Genomic DNA, 20,811 nt, shown 5'->3' on the forward strand with positions numbered 1-20,811 from the left:
AGAATTATTCACCATGGAAACGTAAATAGACCCGCAGGTCTGCAATGGAAGGAGTAGCAGTAGAAGTGACCACCTCTATATCACCGACCACCCACCTACACGACCATGTCAGGGAGGCCACACAGCTATTCGTTCTAGCGTTGGACAGTGAGGAATGTTCAAAGTGAGTGAGTATAGTTGCTGGTGGGAGGCTTGGTCCCATTACATCATACCTACCCAGGGATTGGACCTTGCTTTATGAAGAGCTGGAGGCCATTGGTGATGAAATGTGTCGTGTAATAGAACAGGATGCTCAAATACAACATTACCTACAGAGAGTTTTCTGTTATGCTCAATTGTACACTCAACCAGATATCATTAATCAGATGCAGAAATACTTCCCATCAGCTATGACACAGATTATTAAGGGAGCATTATCCCCTAGTATTTATCACAAGCTGACTAGCCCCACCAGTAGCAGTCAGGAGACTAAGAGGACACCAACAAAACACAAGAAAGTGCTGACACATCATTCTAGTACTTACAGTCCTCGATTGTCTATTCCACAAACATTTATTGGCCCTGAAGTTAGTACTAGTGAGGTAGAGAGTGCAGCTAGCAGTGTAGCTAATGATGTGTTAGCTTTCCATCGCAATTTAGAACATGTTGACTTGTCGTGGCCATTCTCTATAGCATCTAGTCCTCAACCACCAACTGACGGTTCTCCCCCTAAACTATATCAACACTATAGGCTGGAGCCTGTCTATGACCAGCTAGATAATTTAGCATCTCAGAAAGATTCTGTGGAAGTTAGCAGTAATAAGAGCAAGAAGAAATCGTTTTGTTTAAAGACAGGTTATGATGTAGTCAATGGGTTTGCACAAGGTAGATTAAAACAACACGAGCTAATTTACCTCAATCATTACCCTACTGATATCAAAGATTTCAACCCATACAATCTTGTGGTGGTTTTGCCTTATAAGGTACAGCCAGATCATTACATAGCATCACGGTTTGGCTTCTTTAACATTCATGCGGATGGTAGCACCGACCCCATACCATTCTCAATATGGTGTCGAGATGCTGCGCTGTTCACTACTCTAAGGAGAATACCATTCTTCAAGAACTACTTGATAAGGAAAATGCTGACTAGATGGAGGACTAATGCTAGATATCATCAATTCATTCATGTACACAGAACAATTGAGAGGATACACTTGCAGTACTTCCCTGGTGTACCACAAGCATTGCTGCAAATCTGTAACTTAGGCCAGGAGCTACTCAGTTTGAAGTTTTACTCTTTCAAGCCATTGAAGAAATATTCCTTGGAGGAGCTGAGGCAATGTCTGGACTCGTCTCATTCAAAAGCTGAACATTACTTGAGGAGATTCTTCAGATATTCTCACAGGATAATATCAACTGTGGTGGACAGTAGTCATCAACGAGTGATCAGTTTGGACACAGAGCTACGTCACCAGCCGGCCGTGTATGAAGTGATGACTCCTATGTCTGTCGAGGTGACAAATAGGGCAAGAATAGAACAAGACCTGGAACAGGCACGTTATCGTGCTGGTAGGATGGGAGAGCTAACAATTCTGGTAGACCAAATGCTCCATCATTGTCTACTACAACTAGCTAAGGACAACTCTACCCACTACCTCAACTTGTTACTACAAACTAATGATGATGATGATCTTATTGAGGATGATCAGTCAACTAGTAACTTCTCAGCTGCTAGTAGCACAGTTAGTAGTAGTGTGGGGGGTAGACCTGGTAGTTCTGTTAGTGGTACTGTGGATGATGTACCTGATGCTCTACTACTAGCAAAGTTTGACTTTAACCAACAAGGTACCTAGTTGTTGTGTATTGTATACAAGATGACTGTTCAATTAGAGTATTTCATGTACATGCTATGACACTTGTACTACCTGTACTCTTACCTGACATACTTAATATGGTATATGCAGTGGGTTATAATATTCTTGCAATTGAAAATGGAGTACACACAGAAGGTGACTGCTCTAATAGAGTGTTTCATGATATTACAGGTATCCTATCGGTGGTTCCACCAGTAGATGATATGGTTAATACACTGGTCACTTCACTACACAACATCATCAATGTGATCTCATCTACTAGTACACACGTTAATAAGAACACATCCACTAAACCAGTCCACTCCACTAGTAGTACTCTGAACACTCTTAAGGTGAAGGGACAAGCTGTACAGTTGAGGATTAGTCCACTACTGAGGGATAACTTCAGAGATCTACTACAAAATGAGTAAGCCAGTCACTATATTAGCTACAATAGTATTTACCTTAATATAGTGACCAGTTAGCCATGGACTTGTCTCAATTGGAGGAAGTGACCAGTTCAGTGTCTGAAGAAATTGACAACTTCTGTCATCGTCAGTCATGGCTGAACAAAGTGAAGATGTTTGTTGACACTTATTCCCATACTGATGTTGAGGACTACTTGACACCTAAGAAGTTTAAGGTTTGTGTTATAGTACGGGACGGGTTCGTTGGCTACTATATATGTTACACACGGATGTTACTTTTTCTGGTTGTGTAACTAGACACTGTTACTACCTGTGGACATCCTGAGTGAAACGTCAGCTCATTTGCCCGGTAACAAAGCTGCACACACGCTAGCTACCAGTCTTGCTTCTGATGCTTATTAAAATGACTGGCACTGTTGCTGTTCATCACTTGCTGCTTTGCTGGTGCTTGCAACTAACTGCTGCCATGGCTGTAAATGTTAGTGCTTCTTACAGCTTGCATTATTCTGCTGCAGCTGCTGCTGCTGCTGCTGCTGCTGCTGCTGCAAGCAAGCAAGAACAGTAAGTTGCAAGCTGTAGCAGCAAGCCACAAGCAGCATCAGATAGCCTGCAAGAGCAAGCTTCAAGAAGTAGCAACTATTTGTAATTGTGTGTTTTGAATATCCTAATGATTGTTTTGCTCTCTCAAGCTTTAGCTACTTACAACATTTACTTCAGGATAGCTAACAAACCCAAATTATACTATGACTAAACGTGACATTCATTCTAGCATGCATGTACCCCAAGACCTAGCCAGTTGGTGCAACTGGACAAAAGTTGCATATCCATGTGTAACATTAACTTATTTGAATAATTGAAGTCTTGCACAATAGCCTCATATAAAATAAAGAGGTTTTCCACTTTTGGAGATTAAAATGCAGACTTAATTTTTACCGTTATTATTATGGAGAAATTCTTAGCATGTTAAGAGAGGTAACAACTTGTGATATTTTATTAATCCATAACAGGAGACGATGCAGAACTTGCGTACATGGTTGTGTGACCTGAGGGCTCTACCAGAGTACAGATCCTGCAAGTACTCCTTGATGTGTATCAACATGAAGAACATTGTGTGTAGACTGACCCCACTATTGGACAACATCTCAACTACACTAACATCAGCTGCCGATAATAAGATCATCAGTGTGGGGGACCAGCTACAACTTGACATCACTCAATACAATAATGTACTAACATCATATGTGACTGGGTACATGGGAACATGGCATGTGGGCACATTGCACGACAAGTAATATCTTAGTACTACTACCGTATTAGACTGAAAATTGCCACGGCTATAGCACACAAAAAAATTTTATAATTAAAAGTTATTAGTTATAAAAGTTTGAGAAGGTAAGTGTCCACATGCCCAGTTTCCACAAACTCAGTCACATTAGCCGACATACTGATATACATCACTTACTGATAGGCTCTTGTGGAGAAGAGATATGACCTGGAGGGATTTGCTGGCTACTCATGGCAGATCCGAACTACTGAACAGTTTATAGCTACAGCTGATCCTCTAGTAAAATTTGTACAACAGATGAGTGATGTGATGATGTGTCTGGAGTTGTGTGGAGATGAAGAGTATTGTAAACAAGTTGTTAACTTGTGGAACACCTTCATTGTCACCTTCCAACAAGCTAAGGAGTTTGTATCCCTTCAAACACCACTCAAGGCTCAGGGACTGGAAGAAAATATCAGAGTAAGTGAGTGTGTGTGCGTGCGTGCGTGCTGAGTGAGTGAGTGCATGTGTGCGTACGTGTGTGTGGTGTGTGTAGCATGGTGATTGCAGTGTGTGTGTGTGTCTGCCTGTCTGTCTGTACTGTACTGTGAAGTAGTGTCCATCTATGTACTGGTATGATAGTGACTATTTTGTTAGTCAAACGAACAAGAAGGGATAACGCTGTTTGAGATCATCAATTCAGGAGAGTACATTGATCCATTATCAGACCCTCACCACATCATCTTACAAGCTAAAGAGGTCAGTAGCTAGTAGTGTAAACCTGTCACACATAACCGGTTAAACAGGTTCAGGACCGGATGTACATCATCAGGTCACACCTGTTGGGCCTGAACAAGTGGAAGGAAGCCATCACAGGACAGCCACACGACATGTCATTGTTATCTAAGTTAACTAATGGTGTGGACACCAGACTGGAGTTGTGGAAGTATCGTAGAGTATACGACTCTGTGTTGAGGGACTGGTTGAACTGTCCCTTCAAACAAGTAAGCTATCACTATAGTGAGGTCACTGGTCACATGTCCCTATACAGTTAGATGTGTCCCATGTTGCTAAGAAGATATCAGAATGGATTAAAGCAGCTAATGAACTACAACAACAGCTACCAGCTGAGGATCAAGTGGTCGATGACTGGATGGCTAAACTGGTCAACTTTCAGGGTCGTATCCCATTGTTGGAGTGTCTTACTGCTAAAGCTATTAAGGTACACACAATTACCATATATGACTTGTTATAATAATAGTACCTATTGTAGACATTCCACTGGCATTCCATATTCTCTGTGCTGGGTCAGCATTATAACCCAAACAACTCGTTCACCCTCGGGGATCTGTTGCTCTACAATATTGATGGACATGCCTCACTACTGAGAGAGATTTGTTCCAGTGCAGTAGAAGAACATCAGCTACAACAAGATCTTGCCAAGATACAAGCCTCATGGGATGCTGCAGTCATTAAGATAACAAGATTTAGTGCTGACAAATTCTCATTTGCTATTAAGCCAACATCTAGGAGTGGATCACGGTCTAGACCTCGAGAGAAAATGGCCACATTTCTGATAGAAGGTGTTATCCATACATCACATGCCTTCCATCAACTGTCCAAGATGGATAATTGTGATCAGCTAAACATGATGACTGAAGATCACATGATCCAACTACAGACCTTACTCAGCCTACCATATGTTACACCATTTAGAGGTCAAGTGGAGACGTGGATAACATCTCTATCACAACTACTGGAACTGATCAGTATGTTAGCTAACTGTCAGACTATGGTAAGGTGTAACTACCAGCTAATATCACTGTGTAATATATTATATACTAGTGGCTGGGACTGTTGGATCAGTTTCGTCTGATCAATGACAGTCTACATCAATCGTGTGGTGTTGATCAGTTACAATTAGCTACTGAACGTCTCCAAGAAGTATTTGATAGTATCACAGATGACCCTAGAGCTATGTCCCTACTGGCAAAGAAGAGAGGACAGAAAGGATTTAGGGAGATGCAAGGAGAAGCCCTGAGATTTAGCCTTGACTCTACCTACAAGTTAATGGTTAGTGGACATAACAGAGTATACCATGTAGGCCATGATGTATGTTTCATGGATATACAGGGGGTCAAGGCTTTTGTAAAACTAGAAACAAATTTGCTAAGATGGTTGCAGATTACACAAATAGTAACAAAGGGACTAACAGAAATGAAGAACTTCAGTTCTTCAACCACTAGATAAGATACTCTGATAGAGCAATGTATAATAATATTAAATATTCTTACTGCTTTGTACTATTGTAATTTTGTTATTGTTTTTGTAGAGTATATAATAATAATAATAATCATATACTCTAATAAAACAGTCAGGTACAACTAATGATTCGACCTAATATGGATGTTATCTATTAATGGTAGGAGGGTGTTGTGAAGGCAATAACTGATCAGCTAGCTGAAGCATGGAGGGTGTGTCCTCGTCTCTACTACATCACTACTAAAGAGGCCCTACCATTATTATGTATTAATACTAACACTGTTAAACTGTTACCAACCATCAGTAAGATGTACTCCATTGTCAGTGTGAAGCAGTTAGACATCATATCTCATATGGATGATAAGGCTGAAGAGGGTAAGGACTAATATACCCCTCATTAATATATTATACATCTCTACAGGTGTTCAGTTAGTAATGGTGGAAGGATTGTATAGAGAAGAGATTGAGCTAGTGTCCCCACTACCCATCAGCAAGAAGCCAGTTTATCAATGGCTAGCAGGTCTCCATAGAGCACTACAGTTCTCAATAGCTTGTAATTTGAGGGAGTGTATTGCTGCTATACCAGCCGGGATATTCTCCAATAACAACACTTCTAATAATAATATTGATATAGTATTAGATGATCTGATGACGTGGTTGAAGCAGTATTCAGTACAGTGTGTACTACTGGCCCTAGAGGTACAATGGTGTAATATTGTTAGTACAGCTATCACCTCTATACAAGAACTAGAGTCAGCGAGGTAAGACCACTAACCCTAATTAGTGATCATAGTACTTGTTATAGGATTAATATGGAGAGATGTATACAGGTAGTGGCCTCAGCTATCAGACAAGGACACCACAACAATACGAGGCTGTACATTACAATGTCAAATATGATCATTTTACTGAGGAACAAGTTGGAACACATGAGTGGCCTGTTTGACGGAGGGCTAGATGGTTGGCAGTGGCAGAGTATAATTAAGTACTCGGTGGATGAAGGAAGGGGACAACAAGATGCCATTGAAGTGCAGAAATGTAGTTTCTCCACATTATCTGATGACTCAGTCAAATCTGTTAGAGGCAAAGTGTCAATCTACCCGGCTTACTGTATGATGGAGACAGTACAGTGTAGCAGTTGGTATGACTATGAGTACTGTTGTCCTACACAACTGCTAGTAACTGGTAACAATGAGGGACCCCTCATTAAACTATTACTATCCCTACATCATTATTATACTGGACTTTTGTATGGACCTGTTGGGTCAGGCAAGTCAGAAACAGTACGACAAGTTTCAATGGTAACATAATTGTAACTATACTTGCTATAATTCACTGTACATATCTTGTAGGTGTTAGGTAGACATTTCTACTGGCACATGTTCCACTCTGATGTGGCCATATCAGTGATCAAGTACTTGTTAGTAGCTGCTGTGTGTAGTGGATCAGTATTACTGTTAGCTGACTTGTCCAAATTGTCAGCTGATAATCTATTAACAATGGCCGACATGTTAAGGGTGATAAGAGAACAATTCTCCACTGCTTGTCTCAACAAGAATGTGCTAGCAGTGAGTGAGATATCTTAATGTATTGATGGACACAATGCACAAATGAATTTTGCAATATATTGTACATAACTTCATGATAGGTGTGTTAGTATAACTATGTAGTAACAGAGATACTGTGGAGGGTTCTTCACAGAGTTTCTAATATATAACATATTTACTCTATTGTATTATCATCACAGGCTAACACTAGTAGCAGGAGTAATGCTGAGTCTCGTAAGAGTAACAGGTCGATGGCCACTACACCAGGGAGTGGTGCCGGTCGGTCTCACTCAACAGGTCGGTCTCACTCCAGGAGTAGTGGACTATCAGATAAGACCAGTAGAAACAAGAAGAAGATGGACTGGTTTAGCGAGAGTGACCCGTTTAATAGTCACATCACTTGTAATGTGTCCGGACTATCACTAAACGCCAGCTCAGCATTCAGGTGTGTGCTAGAGTCCACCACTGGTAGGAGTGACCTCCCAGCATTGTTAATAGTAAGCATGTTTGGTTCCCTGCTCTACCTGTTATTGTATTATGGGATATAGGAACAAGTACGACCTGTTGAACTAGTTAAGCCAGACACCAGTTTACTACTAGATGTATTACTATTATCTGAAGGATTTGTACATGCTAAAGTGTTATCTAACAAGACATGTCAGTTGTGGAGTGTGATGAGCAACCAGGTGTGTGTGTAATGTATAGTGGTATGTGTACTGGGTAGTATTTGTTGTCTTCCACTATCTCCCATACAGGCAGCCTCTTCTGATGTGTACAGTTTAAGGAAGATAGTGAAACATGCTGCATGTTTGCTACAACAACAACGCAAACAAGATAATGATCAACAATTACCGATAGAGGAGGAATGTCTATTACAAGCTGTTTGGGCTCACTTTGACAGCAGGCTGATGCAGCCACACCAAGACAAACTAAATGATATACTACAAGCACATTATCCTAATACATTTCCTCGTCTGGTTGTGCAGGATGAGAAGACTTTGAAGGAAGCCATAGAATCAGAAATTACTGCACGACATTTGCAGTGTACACCATTGTTTGTAAATAAGGTGTGTTGTGTTTATCTCTCTGTGTGTACAGTAGTGTGTTCACACATGTACACACACACGCACACTTGTATCATATACTCACTGTTGTATTAATAAGTACATCTGCAATATTTCGATGTTAGTACATAGTTACTGAGGTGTTAACAAGACCACGGTACTACTATTTGTGTGAGACCTGTAAACATAGTCAAAAAGTGTCAACATCAGATACTTTACATACTCAAGGATGTCACATACAGGTATTACTGATCAGTGGTATAACTACCATTGAGGTAGCTACCTCAATATAAGAAAGATAATTTGAATAAAATAATTTAGTAATGCAAATATACTCTAGTAGAACAGTCAAATATAACTACACTATTGCTGATATATCATATCACTACTACAGTGTTGTGTCCATGTGTCCACCCTTATTATACAGGTACTGCAGCTACACCACAGCCTGTCATCTAATAAGATGGTCATTCTAGTTGGTCCATCATATTCCGGCAAGACCACATGTTATCGTATACTAATAGCTGCTTACCACAGACTATCCTACCCCTCAGTACACTGTATACCATTGAACATGTCAGCCTACACCTTTGAACAGGTATACCAGTTTGTGTGTGTGTGTATGTCCATCAGTGTATAATGTGTTCCTGTGTAGTTGTTTGGGTGCAGTAAAGAAAATGATCAACCAGCAATGGCTCATGATCAAGGAGCTGATCAGTCTGCTACTCAAGCTAGTGGTCAAGATCATGATCAAGCTAGCAGTGGTAATCAAGGGATGGTATACCAGTTACTAGCCCAGGTCACCAGTAGAGCTATAAGTGACAGTGGTCAATATTGGGTAGTGTGTGATGGTCCACTAGAATACAACAAGATGGAAGTGTTAGGTGAACTACTAACAGGTGATGGATCACTGTCATTGAATACTGGTCACAAGTTAACACTAACTGGTATAATATAATAACATCTTGATCATGATATTATTATCATTTACTAATAGGATCATGTAAACTAGTAATGGAGACTGATAACATGAACCATCTTCCTCCATCAGTGACCGGACGATGTGGTATAGTTCATGTTGATGGGTCAGTGGTTGGGTGGAGATCACTGGTGGATAGCTGGCTGGAACAAGCTCCTACTAGACATAGTTTGGGCTCCATCTGGTTAGTATTATACTAGTAGTAGTGTAATGTGATTATATTATTTGTAGTGTTGAGGCATTAACTGAACTGTTATTACAACTGGTCCCAACTGGGTCACACTTCATCACTCAACATAGTAGCCACAGTAATGATGATGTCACTATAAAGCTAGTCGTTACCCTACTAGCTATCCTCAGTGCACAGTTTCAGAGAATAGCTCCTGTCATGGATAGGCCAACCCAGTTCACTGCTAGCTCATCACGTTGTTTCAGCAGGGAGTCATTATCGAGCTCCACTTACTCCATGCACAACTTAGAGTCAGGCAGTATACAGATGACAGCTAGTAGTCAGTTAGCTGATCGTAGCTCAGCCTCCATTAGGAGTAGTGAAGCTAGTGATGATCGTGATGATGATGATGACCTCGTATCTGTTGATCTGGAGGCTGAGACAAGACGTAATCTTCAACGACAAATGACACATGTTTTCACCTATGCCTATACTTGGTCACTAGCAGCTCACAGCTCAACACAGTCAGTGATGATATGGTGATATATGTGTTGATAATGTGATCACAGGTGTATGTCATTACTGAATGAGTTTGTGAGGGAACAAGTCCAACAGGTTAGCCTACCTGTTGATCTACCTGATGGACCAGTATTGGACCTCTACTTGAACTTGAAGGACTTCACCTTCTCACTATGGAGCAGCCGAGAGAAGGATCCTCGTAATATAAACTATATCCCAACTGCTGAGGTGATGTATCATGTTAGAAGTTTAGTAATGTACAATTCCATAATGTTAGGTGGAGAAGTATGCTCACCTGATCGACCTGTTGGTGTCCTCAGGTAATCATGTGTTACTGGTTGGAGAGGAGGGTTGTGGCAAGACTAGTATGATAAAGGTGAACATCACCACATAACAACATTGTAATAATCTCCTCCCTACAGCATTTAGTACAACCAAGACTACATTCAGTAGCTCGTATACCAGTGACCAGTTCCACTAATCCTAGTGGGCTACAAGAACTACTGATACAGAAGAGTAACCAGATATTACGATTCTCCCTCAATAAACAAGTTGGCTCTAGTAGGAAAACTGGTTCATCAAGATATGTCATATTCCTCGATGACATACACACTGGAACAAAGAGGTGTCAACAGCTCATCTACCAGGTGTTAACACAACACACAATGATGGACCCACAGAGGAGCTACTATCAACACCCTCTGTATAATACTAGCATAATAGCTAGTTACACTCCTCACCACTCACTGGATCATAGGCTAACAGCTAAGATGTTCATTGTTCCAATATATCCCATCACTGACAAGACACTTCATAAAATATTCTATAAGAGTACCAGGTTATGGCTTCACCAGTTTCCTGATGGTACCATTGAAGATACTTCGCTGTTAGCTAATGTTAGTATGTTATTATTGTTATCATGGTAACTAGTGATTGTAATTGTGTAGGCAATGGCTGCAGCAACAGTTGGTATCCATAGCAACATTGTTACAAGGTTGAAGAGGTCATTGCCCCAGCCATACCACTTGTTCACCATCAAGGATTTAATGTGTGTGTATCATGGACTATTACAAATGAGTGTGGACACAGAGGGCAGCAGCTCTACTACACTACAAGAACAATTTGTACACAGATATCATTCTAGGAGAATGTCTGGTGTAGTGAAGGATAAGACGTCAGCTCAGAAACAGAAGGGGAGGAAGCAGCCACATAGTTTGTCCCTGACTAGAAGCATGAGATCTAAACAACATTTAAGAGTACCCAGTGACCACTCCACACTGAGAGCAGTGTTAAGATTATGGTGTCATGAGGTGACCAGGGTATATGCTGATAGGCTGGATAATAGCCGTGACAGGGTTTGGTTCCTGAAACTATTAGAGACAATATCCAAATATTGTTACTGTGGTAGTGACCCTACTAAGATGGCTACCGGTCACAATGTTAGGCCAGGTAGAGCTAGAGGAGCAGCCAGTCATACTCACAATACAATAAGTGATCTACAACAAATGGGTGTTAATATTGGTGTAGTGTTAGAACTATTAGCTAGTGATAAACAACTGTTACCAGTAGACCAACTGACCATGAAGGGAGAAGACATCACTGGACTAATGTTTGCTCAGTTAGATGGTAGTTATAGTGAACTAGGTGATGGACAGGTGATGGACTACCTCAATAACGCCATTGTGGAACATGATGAACAGTGTAGCAATGATGGTGATCGACTAGACTTGATATTGTTCAGAAGAGCAATAGAACATGTTACCAGATTGTGTAGAGTAATGGTAAGTGTTATTACTAGTTGAGTATTGTTCATTGTGTGATGTTAACAGAGACTAGGAGGAGGTCATGTCTTACTGATGGGTAATAGAGGAACTGGTAAGAGCTCATTAACAAGACTAGCAGCTTATGTTAAGAATTGTGAAGTGAGTGTTAATAGAATTACTAGTATTATTGTGGTTATGTCCTAATAGTATTGGTGTGGTTACAATTAGGATTTATCCAAGGGGGAAATTTTTTTGTGGGTGTTGAATTTCTAGGGAGAAATTTTCAGAAGACTGGAACAATGTCATTTTAATTAAGCTGTAAAATTGTCATGGATAGCTGCAACTGCAAAAATTCCCCCCTAAAACCCCCCCGATACAGTTGTACTAATACTATTATTGATGTTGTTATAGTTGGTAGAGCTACTACCTACAAGTCAGTCATCATTGAGACAGTTATTAAGAGATGTCTGTATCACTACTGGAATAGAGGCTAAGCCGGTTGTGTTATTAGTAGACCAGTCCAATGATCACCTACAAGTTGTAGTAGAGTTAATGAGTGAAGGTATGGTATATATTACAAACTGTACTGTCCCAGTCTAGCTCTAATACTACAGGAATAGTAGCTGGATTATTCACCCCATCAGAGTTACTGGTAATGAACAGTAGGAGGCCAGACAGTGCCGGTAGGATGGTGAAGAAGAAGGCTCGTACTGCTGATGCAGCTTATCAGCAACTAGCTGAAAGTGTATTGGAACACCTACATGTTGTAGTGTGTTGGAGTCCACCAGATAGCGACACTCCACTAGACAACTTACTGACCAATGGATGCATGTTCAAGGCCATATACAAAGCTTGCAGCTATGTTGACTTGTATGAACCATGGAGTAAGGACTCATACCTTGATGTGGCTGTACGCTGGCTGAAGGAGCAATCTATTCCTAGTTGGACAGAATGGATCGACTCTGCCAGTCAAGTTGAGGCTGTTGGATCATTAGCTGTTCATATCCATCTGACTAGCAGTAAAGTAGCTGGTCAGAAGTTAGCTGCTTCAGTGATATCACCAAGAACATTTCTTGAGTGTTTATCAATGTCAAGGAGTATAGCTCTTCATGTTAGGGACAAGGAGAGGGTAAGTATATAGTAGTTGTATATAGTAGTTGTATATAGTAGTTGTATATAGTAGTTGTATATAGTAGTTGTATATACTAGTTGTATATACTAGTTGTATATAGTAGTTGTATATACTAGTTGTATATAGTAGTTGTATATACTAGTTGTATATACTAGTTGTATATAGTAGTTGTATATACTAGTTGTATATAGTAGTTGTATATAGTAGTTGTATATACTAGTTGTATATAGTAGTTGTATATACTAGTTGTATATACTAGTTGTATATAGTAGTTGTATATAGTAGTTGTATATAGTAGTTGTATATACTAGTTGTATATAGTAGTTGTATATAGTAGTTGTATATACTAGTTGTATATACTAGTTGTATATAGTAGTTGTATATACTAGTTGTATATAGTAGTTGTATATACTAGTTGTATATAGTAGTTGTATATACTAGTTGTATATACTAGTTGTATATACTAGTTGTATATACTAGTTGTATATACTAGTTGTATATAGTAGTTGTATATACTAGTTGTATATAGTAGTTGTATATAGTAGTTGTATATACTAGTTGTATATAGTAGTTGTATATACTAGTTGTATATACTAGTTGTATATAGTAGTTGTATATACTAGTTGTATATAGTAGTTGTATATAGTAGTTGTATATAGTAGTTGTATATAGTAGTGTATATAGTAGTTGTATATACTAGTTGTATATACTAGTTGTATATACTAGTTGTATATACTAGTTGTATATAGTAGTGTATATAGTAGTTGTATATACTAGTTGTATCATAGATACTATACTAATAACACGGGATTGGAAGCTCCGTTTCGCACGCCGGCACTCCTTGTTGTACCAGAAGTAATGTGCTTAGCCTGTTACATCGTAGAAGAAGACGTTGCTAGGTCATGTCGACGGACTTATTTAGTGACTTATATCTTGCTTAGAGAAATAACATTATTTAGCTATAGCTACTGACTGTTTATACTAGTTGCCGGAGTATTATAATAGTGTAGGTGTTTAGCCGGCCAGTTTTATTCACGCTGAAGAATGCTATTGAGAGCGTTACTAAGGATAGTAGCTTCCACCTTCCAGTAGAACCCGCTTCCAGATCTCTGCGAGCCGCTTATAGATTGCTGGAAAGATATGAGCAATTCAAATACAACTTTGACTCTTTGGAAAGAGAAGTACTCCAGCCTATTTTGCTACCTCCAATAAGAAAAGAATTATCTTTTCAGACCAAGTAATCCGAATTGTACAGGGAGTACCATTCAATTCGAACTGGAGTAAGATTTCATGCTTTATGGGAGAAGTCCTTTGCTCAGGTTGGTATTGAAAATCCTGGACCCACATTTTATCAGGAAATAACAGATTTGCTGTATGAACAAATGAACAAATGATCATTTCCAGTTTGTCATGTGGATAGTGGGCCTGTAGACCAACCAATTACATATGAAGATGCCAACATAGTACGGTATGCTGCTGGGTATGTCTGCAGGAAGATAAAGGAGAAACTAGAAAAGAAGACATCCCCAAACCAGCAAATGATTAACTGTATGAATAGGTTAATAGAAGACACCATGGTGAAGTGTCACTGTCAGCAGAATGGATAGAGATGATAGATAGGGGATCATGTGAAAGATGGGACATTTTATCTATTTAATGCAATGGAGGAGGAAGTTAGGGAACATTTCTGTTTCCATCAGATGATTGAGAGGTACAAGGATGGTGTGATTAGCTCCATCATAGAAAACGAAGAGGTACAATTTCATTGGGCAGTGTTAACATCAGATATCAAGACAGAAGAAGCTAATGAATTACTGCTGATGATAGTAAAACTGTGGACTACCATATAAGGGGGTTTTCATTTGTCCGTGACTGGCTTGAACTATACAAGCAAAACAAACAGAAATCTATTCAGAAATCTAAACCTCTTCGTAAAGACATCAAGTGAACATGTATCTGTACTTAACAATAAGATTGTTATAACTATATACAATATTGTACATGTATAGAGAGAATTAAGTACTGCATTAATGAATGCATATGATCAGGTATATAATTAATATTATGATTTTCTCCTTTTAATTGGAACATCTGCATTGTCTTCCATTTCACATCCCATACAATTTCCCTTAACAGTTGCCATAGATGTTTGAATTACTTGTATTGCTTTGGAATTTTTGCAAAACTCTTGTGCACTTGGGTTGTCATTTACTCTTCTTCGCTGATGTTGTAATCCAAAAAACTTCTCCAGTGAATCTTGTGTTATTCGTCTGCTAAGAAACTCAGGGGCACCAGGCAATGAAAGCAGATATGGTACTAACTCAAGAAAAGATTTAACTACAAAGAACAAAAGGTGTATTAATGTCAATATGTCCATCAAATCTTACTGGTAAGTTTCATGCCATTAGATGTCTCCAGGCTCAATAGCATATTCTTCCTTTCATTGTCCTCGAAACCTTCTCTTTTAGCAACAGCCTCTTCCCATTTCTCCAGGTATTGTAATACTTCTTTAAGGAACTGCAACATTTAAGAATATACACAATTCAGATGAAAATTTTAATCATATACCTCTAGTCTAAAATCAGTACTTTTACGATGTGATTGCTTAAAAGCAGTTTGATTGTCCCAGCCTAATCAAAAAACTTGTTAATAAGGTCAACAAGTTGTGCAGTTGCCGCAACTTCCTCCTTTTTAGTGAACAACAGTGCATTTGCTACACTGTTGCTAAGAACCTGCCAAATGCATGCGTGGGCATAGTACACAAGCAAAATCCATGACCCCATACCTGTGCAGCTAGATCTACTCTCATCTCTGAAAAAGTAGTCAGGTATATGTGCTCATACTTTAGCTTTTTTACTAAAGAAGTACCAGGTGCCTCTCGTTTACTCCTTCCTTCAGTATACAGCTGAACAATGTGTGACTAGCTAATTGGCTTTTTGAACTGTAAAAATAGATAGCAATTAAGTATACAGTCAGCTACAAGGACTTTATTCATAATTATACCCAAAGTTGTCTGCTTGCAAAACAATTTATGATGGTTTTCAGGAGATGAGGAGGGTCTGAAAAAAAGAATACACTTCTATTTTCTGTAGTATACGGGTTTTTGACTTTGTACACTAACTCTTTGGATCTTGCAGGACCATGCAATCAGAATAGACGGCGATTTGCTGATAGGCCATCACATGTCAAACCAAACACTTTGAATCCGATCCTCTCTAAGCGTCCTACTGCTTTCCAAAACACATGAAACATTCAATCTCCACTTAAATTAGAACAGGGAAATTGGGCATATGGAAACTGCAAGCCACTGTAAAGACCTCTGACCATTAGAACCAGCCCATTGTCTTTGCTAGTGGCTGTCCATATGGTGTACTGCTTCTTTCCATTTGTTGTTGGAAGGAAGAAAGATGGGTGTCTATTTCTCCAAGGTTAGCAAAACCCACTAGAGCACCTACATGTATAGTAATACACAAAGCCTTACTATTGTATAATATACCTGACACTTTGTCATACACTAAACTCTCTCTAATGTGCATCTCATCCATAAGCACTACCACACACTTCTCATATTCTGGACAAGTAGTGAGTTTTGCTGCTTCGATTAGTTGTAAGTCAACATCACTAGAAAACCCAGAGGTGACATTACCAACATGGGTATAGTCACAAAGAGTTCGCCGCGATGGAAAGCAATGCAACCAGACTTTCTCAGGGCTTCATATCCACCACTAGAAAGATGGCAAAGATAAATGCACTACTTAATCATTGTTGGATTCCATCGCATAGCAGATGGTGACTTTGAGCGAGTAGCTTTAAGTTGTTGGTCCCAAAACAGGCGTTGAAATGAATTTGATGGAAACTTCCGCTGAATTTCTGCTTCCATTACAGCCAGCAAATCTTGATGAGTTTGTACATCAACACTTTCTCCACAGCTGTCAGAAAACTTTTCTAGTTGTACAGTAACTGCAGCTAGTTCTTCTTTTGTGTTTCTCACTTCCTGATGTAAGCGTGACAATCTTTCTTTAGTCTCAGATGGTGTTAAGCAGCAGTAATTCACATGGCTGTCTGGGAAGTTCTTTGCTCACTTGGTTGCAGCTTTTCAAAGCGACATGACATTGAATGCAGGGATTTTCTGTGGTCCTTACACGGTGGACAACGCACATCATCTAATGTCAGAACTGAACATTCAACATGACGGATAGTAGGAACCCCAGTCAGAGCTGTTTCTACACATGCTGATGGATAGTTTCCTATACACATGTAACATACTGTGAATACGATGTAGTTCTAATATAAATATACTTCATGACACATTTAGCAATGGGCCATGGATACCCTTTATGTGTAGCTCACTTTCTTTGTTCATAAATATGCCTTTTCATGATGGTACTAGTTTATGGAATTTCTCATCTGGATTACCTTGACAGATACTCAATTTGGCAAGATGTTGCAAAAGGTAGTTTACACAAGATGCACTGTTTAGTAATGCTGGTGTCTCTGTTGCTGGTATATTATGCTGAGAAGGCTCCACACCATACACAAACAAGCTCCATGTCAAGTCTTGGTTGACAACCACACTGAATTGAATCAGTGGTACACTTCTCCTCATTTGCAGTTTTGAAAACACCAGTTTTGACTCTCTACTCTCATCTTGTAGCAATGCAGTCCACCCTAGATGTGAGCACTGAGATGTGCACACATAATAATGTACTTATAAGCAGATACCTTGAGGCACTCCACCAACTGTCTCAATTCTATGTTTCAAGTCCTTGATGTTATCGGTGGTCACACCTTCATGTTATTGGTGGTCACAGTGGTAAAAGCACTGATTGGCAGTGAAACAACAAAAGAGCCAAGAGCTTCTTCAGTTCTCTGTTTCTTGGCTGCCTTAAGATGGTCTTCATTATTTCTGTGTCTTCATTATTTCTGTGTCTTCCTAGCTTAAACTTTCTTGGCATTTCTGTGAAAGTATAGCTAGAGTACATACAATACAAGATGTAATGTTCCCAGCTCTATAAGTTAATAAAACGTTAGCCAAGATTTGTAACTATTATACTAAGCCACTTTGGTATCATTAACCTTCAATATAATTACAGTAGTTGCAAGAAAGACGCTGAGAACTACTTGAAACAGGTACACAAAACTGGCCTACTTCGTGCCTCATTTGTATCAACAACACACTAGCTAATATGTTTAGCTGCACAGTGTATGGCACAAGCCACCCGGAATTGCCTCCACTTTAAAACAGTATCACTATCTTTCACTGTAGGTCGTTAATGACAGAGTATGGGGTACAAAATATACCGTTTCGTCATTTATGAGATAAATTAGGCCTACTTGTATAGAAAAATGCACTCATATTTCACCATGTATACGTACCTTTGTTCTTAATAACTTTTAGTGAAGTTTGTGCCAGACCTTTACACTCGACGTTTCTAACCCTTTACCAACTTGAAGGCGTAGCTAAGTAAGTGTGCACGAAACTACGAGGAGTGTGTAAGTGGAATGTACACGTAATATTGAGTCCGCGAACGGAGCTTCCAATCCCGTGTTATTGGTATAGTATCTATGGTTGTATATAGTAGTTGTATAGTGTAACTTCTCTGTAATGGATACTGTATTATCCAAACTTTTTGGGCCTTGAGTGTGATATAATAAATGAAGCCCATTCAGTTGAATCACTCTAATAGAACATACACTTGTTGACAAAATACTCTAATAGAACAGTCATTGGTTACAGTTAATTGATGGGCCATATAATGGAAATACCGGCCCAATTTTTGTTGCAATATAGAGGTTTTCCCCTTTCTGAAAGAGTCTTTCATAAAATGTTAAGATTGTAAGAGAGGTTCACCATAATGAAGGACCCATAATTTATACCTGTGCCATCCAGACCTTGCTGAGGAGTTACCAACAAGCTCTGGATAAGTTAGCAGAACTAGGGAGAGATATCAGAAGACTGGAGCAGAAAATTGCTGTACTGCAGCCTCAACTAGACACCACTCAGGCAGAGTGTGAGGCCATTATGGCGGACATCAACACTGAGAAACAACAGTACATGGAGGCCAATGCTAGATGTAAAGGAGCTGAGAGTACCATTAATACTGAGAGTATGAATGTGAAACAGTTACAATCAACTGTAGATGAAGAGTTTAGTAAGGTGAGTAGTCTAGTGGTTATTGTAATGATGTACAACAATATTATTACAGGTAGCTCCAGTGTACAAGAGAGCACTAGAAGCATTGTCCAATGTTAATGGTAATGATGTGATAGAGATGGCAGGATATGCTAATCCTCCTGAACAAGTTATATCTGTTGCTAACTGTTTGAGTGTGTTGTTTGACCGACCTTCTTCGTAAGTGTCTCCTTCACTGTTAGTACCATGTCATGTACACCCCTCCCCCCCATAGGTGGGCAGACTGCAAACTGTTGTTACTTAGTAAACACTTTCTTAAAAGCTTACGGTTTTTTGAAAGAGACAATCTTTCTAAGAACAAGTTGAAATTCCTTAGGAAGACAATAAAACAGTTACCAGAGACCCTTGACCCAGTGGTGGTCAGTCAGGCCAGTCAAGCTGTAGTGTCAATATGTCAGTGGATACAGGCACTAGTGGCCTACCATAACGTGAAGGAGACCATGGAACCTTATAGGAATAAGTTGAGTGTAGCTGAAGACATCTTGATGGAGGTATACTCCAACTATCTACTACTGCATGTTCACCCTTGTATTCACTATAGGCACATGAGACATTTGTAGCAATGAAGAAGGACATGTTGAAGATCAAAGACTCACTGGAGCTAAAGGTAAAAGATCACAAGGAGCTGGTAAGGAAAGCTCGTAACATCGAACAAGAAATTGAGGTAGTAAATAACTAATCGGGACATTTAACTAACATGTGATTACCATTAGGTGGAGCAGACAAAGCTGGATAAAGCTAGAGAATTACAGAAGGCATTGTCTGCACATGAACTACACTGGCAGAAAATGGCCAAACAAACTCAGGACAATATATCAACTGCTGCAGCTGACTGTCTACTGATGGCTGGATCAGCTTGTTACCTGTGTCTACAAGATCCTAACAATGTCACTGAATTATATGATAATTGGATCAGTTATTGTAAAGGATTAGTAGAACTGGGACAGGAGTCAAGGCCTACCACAGACCACACACATGAGAGGATTAAGACACGTGACAATTGTACACCAAATGATATGTTAGCATCACCAACTGAACGAGCCTTCTGGACTAAAGAGGATAGCTTTGCCGGACCAGTTATGTGTAAACAATTGTTATCAGTCAGAATAGCAGCCACATACCACAACAAACATCTTCCACTAATATTTGACCCTCATCAATTGTTTGTGCACAAGTTGAGATGCATGGAGGTCACTGAGGGTGAGATACAACTATTAGCTCAAGGGTCAGCCTCTCAACTAAACCAGTTTGCTAACCGAACATTTACCTGTCTACATGCATTATCTCCAGACATATTAACCCAACTAGATGGAGTACTGGGTAGGGTGGTGGTGATTGAGTGTAGTAGTCTAACAGAACTCAGTGATCAGGTGTTGAGTAAAGTGACATCATTGAGTAATAGAGTTTACCTTGTAGTGACCAGTGAAATGATTAGCTCATGTGATCTCACTAACTATTGTGTGATCAACTTCTCATTTGCCTCCAGTGACCTCACATCACACCTTCACCTGTTGATCATACAACTAGAGAGACCAGAGTTTATTATTAGACTAAGATCTGTACACAATGACCTTAACCTTCATGACAGGCAGATCACCAGTGGACAGGTGAGATATATATGGTAGTGACTCACTATAGTAATCACCCAGTACTATA

The 20,811-nt window shown here is 39.6% G+C and overlaps 1 protein-coding gene and 1 long non-coding RNA gene across 6 annotated transcripts in view; one reads left to right on the forward strand and one right to left on the reverse strand.

Annotated features, from left to right (window-relative positions):
- Positions 1 to 20,811, forward strand: part of LOC136238090 (dynein heavy chain domain-containing protein 1-like) — a 23,595-nt gene continuing 2,784 nt past the window's right edge. The window contains exons 1-34 of the mRNA XM_066028418.1: positions 1 to 163; positions 221 to 1,827; positions 2,028 to 2,262; positions 2,310 to 2,478; positions 3,271 to 3,489; positions 3,732 to 4,007; positions 4,185 to 4,286; positions 4,334 to 4,531; positions 4,579 to 4,749; positions 4,801 to 5,322; positions 5,373 to 5,600; positions 5,954 to 6,164; positions 6,211 to 6,550; positions 6,595 to 7,090; positions 7,142 to 7,357; positions 7,537 to 7,833; positions 7,885 to 8,022; positions 8,092 to 8,403; positions 8,828 to 8,998; positions 9,056 to 9,347; positions 9,398 to 9,563; positions 9,611 to 10,072; positions 10,118 to 10,295; positions 10,345 to 10,443; positions 10,490 to 10,963; positions 11,015 to 11,848; positions 11,897 to 11,989; positions 12,242 to 12,392; positions 12,445 to 12,959; positions 18,853 to 19,119; positions 19,169 to 19,314; positions 19,370 to 19,646; positions 19,697 to 19,819; positions 19,869 to 20,762. Coding sequence (XP_065884490.1) covers positions 45 to 163; positions 221 to 1,827; positions 2,028 to 2,262; positions 2,310 to 2,478; positions 3,271 to 3,489; positions 3,732 to 4,007; positions 4,185 to 4,286; positions 4,334 to 4,531; positions 4,579 to 4,749; positions 4,801 to 5,322; positions 5,373 to 5,600; positions 5,954 to 6,164; positions 6,211 to 6,550; positions 6,595 to 7,090; positions 7,142 to 7,357; positions 7,537 to 7,833; positions 7,885 to 8,022; positions 8,092 to 8,403; positions 8,828 to 8,998; positions 9,056 to 9,347; positions 9,398 to 9,563; positions 9,611 to 10,072; positions 10,118 to 10,295; positions 10,345 to 10,443; positions 10,490 to 10,963; positions 11,015 to 11,848; positions 11,897 to 11,989; positions 12,242 to 12,392; positions 12,445 to 12,959; positions 18,853 to 19,119; positions 19,169 to 19,314; positions 19,370 to 19,646; positions 19,697 to 19,819; positions 19,869 to 20,762 — 10,998 coding nt within the window. The 5' untranslated portion in view covers positions 1 to 44. The remainder of the gene's footprint in view (positions 164 to 220; positions 1,828 to 2,027; positions 2,263 to 2,309; positions 2,479 to 3,270; positions 3,490 to 3,731; positions 4,008 to 4,184; positions 4,287 to 4,333; positions 4,532 to 4,578; positions 4,750 to 4,800; positions 5,323 to 5,372; positions 5,601 to 5,953; positions 6,165 to 6,210; positions 6,551 to 6,594; positions 7,091 to 7,141; positions 7,358 to 7,536; positions 7,834 to 7,884; positions 8,023 to 8,091; positions 8,404 to 8,827; positions 8,999 to 9,055; positions 9,348 to 9,397; positions 9,564 to 9,610; positions 10,073 to 10,117; positions 10,296 to 10,344; positions 10,444 to 10,489; positions 10,964 to 11,014; positions 11,849 to 11,896; positions 11,990 to 12,241; positions 12,393 to 12,444; positions 12,960 to 18,852; positions 19,120 to 19,168; positions 19,315 to 19,369; positions 19,647 to 19,696; positions 19,820 to 19,868; positions 20,763 to 20,811) is intronic.
- Positions 14,923 to 18,609, reverse strand: LOC136238101 (uncharacterized). Of its 5 annotated transcripts, XR_010692750.1 has the most exons (8): positions 17,685 to 18,609; positions 16,459 to 17,630; positions 16,084 to 16,413; positions 15,966 to 16,021; positions 15,748 to 15,903; positions 15,531 to 15,694; positions 15,350 to 15,479; positions 14,923 to 15,299 (listed from the first exon to the last, which is right to left on the reverse strand). It is a non-coding gene; the product is annotated as an uncharacterized lncRNA (long non-coding RNA). The 5 variants fall into 5 exon arrangements; XR_010692747.1 differs by having other exon boundaries at positions 15,748 to 16,413; positions 16,459 to 17,209; positions 17,313 to 17,630; XR_010692749.1 differs by having other exon boundaries at positions 15,748 to 16,021.

Source organism: Dysidea avara, chromosome 11 (genome assembly GCF_963678975.1).
Source record: "Dysidea avara chromosome 11, odDysAvar1.4, whole genome shotgun sequence".
Taxonomy (NCBI): domain Eukaryota; kingdom Metazoa; phylum Porifera; class Demospongiae; order Dictyoceratida; family Dysideidae; genus Dysidea; species Dysidea avara.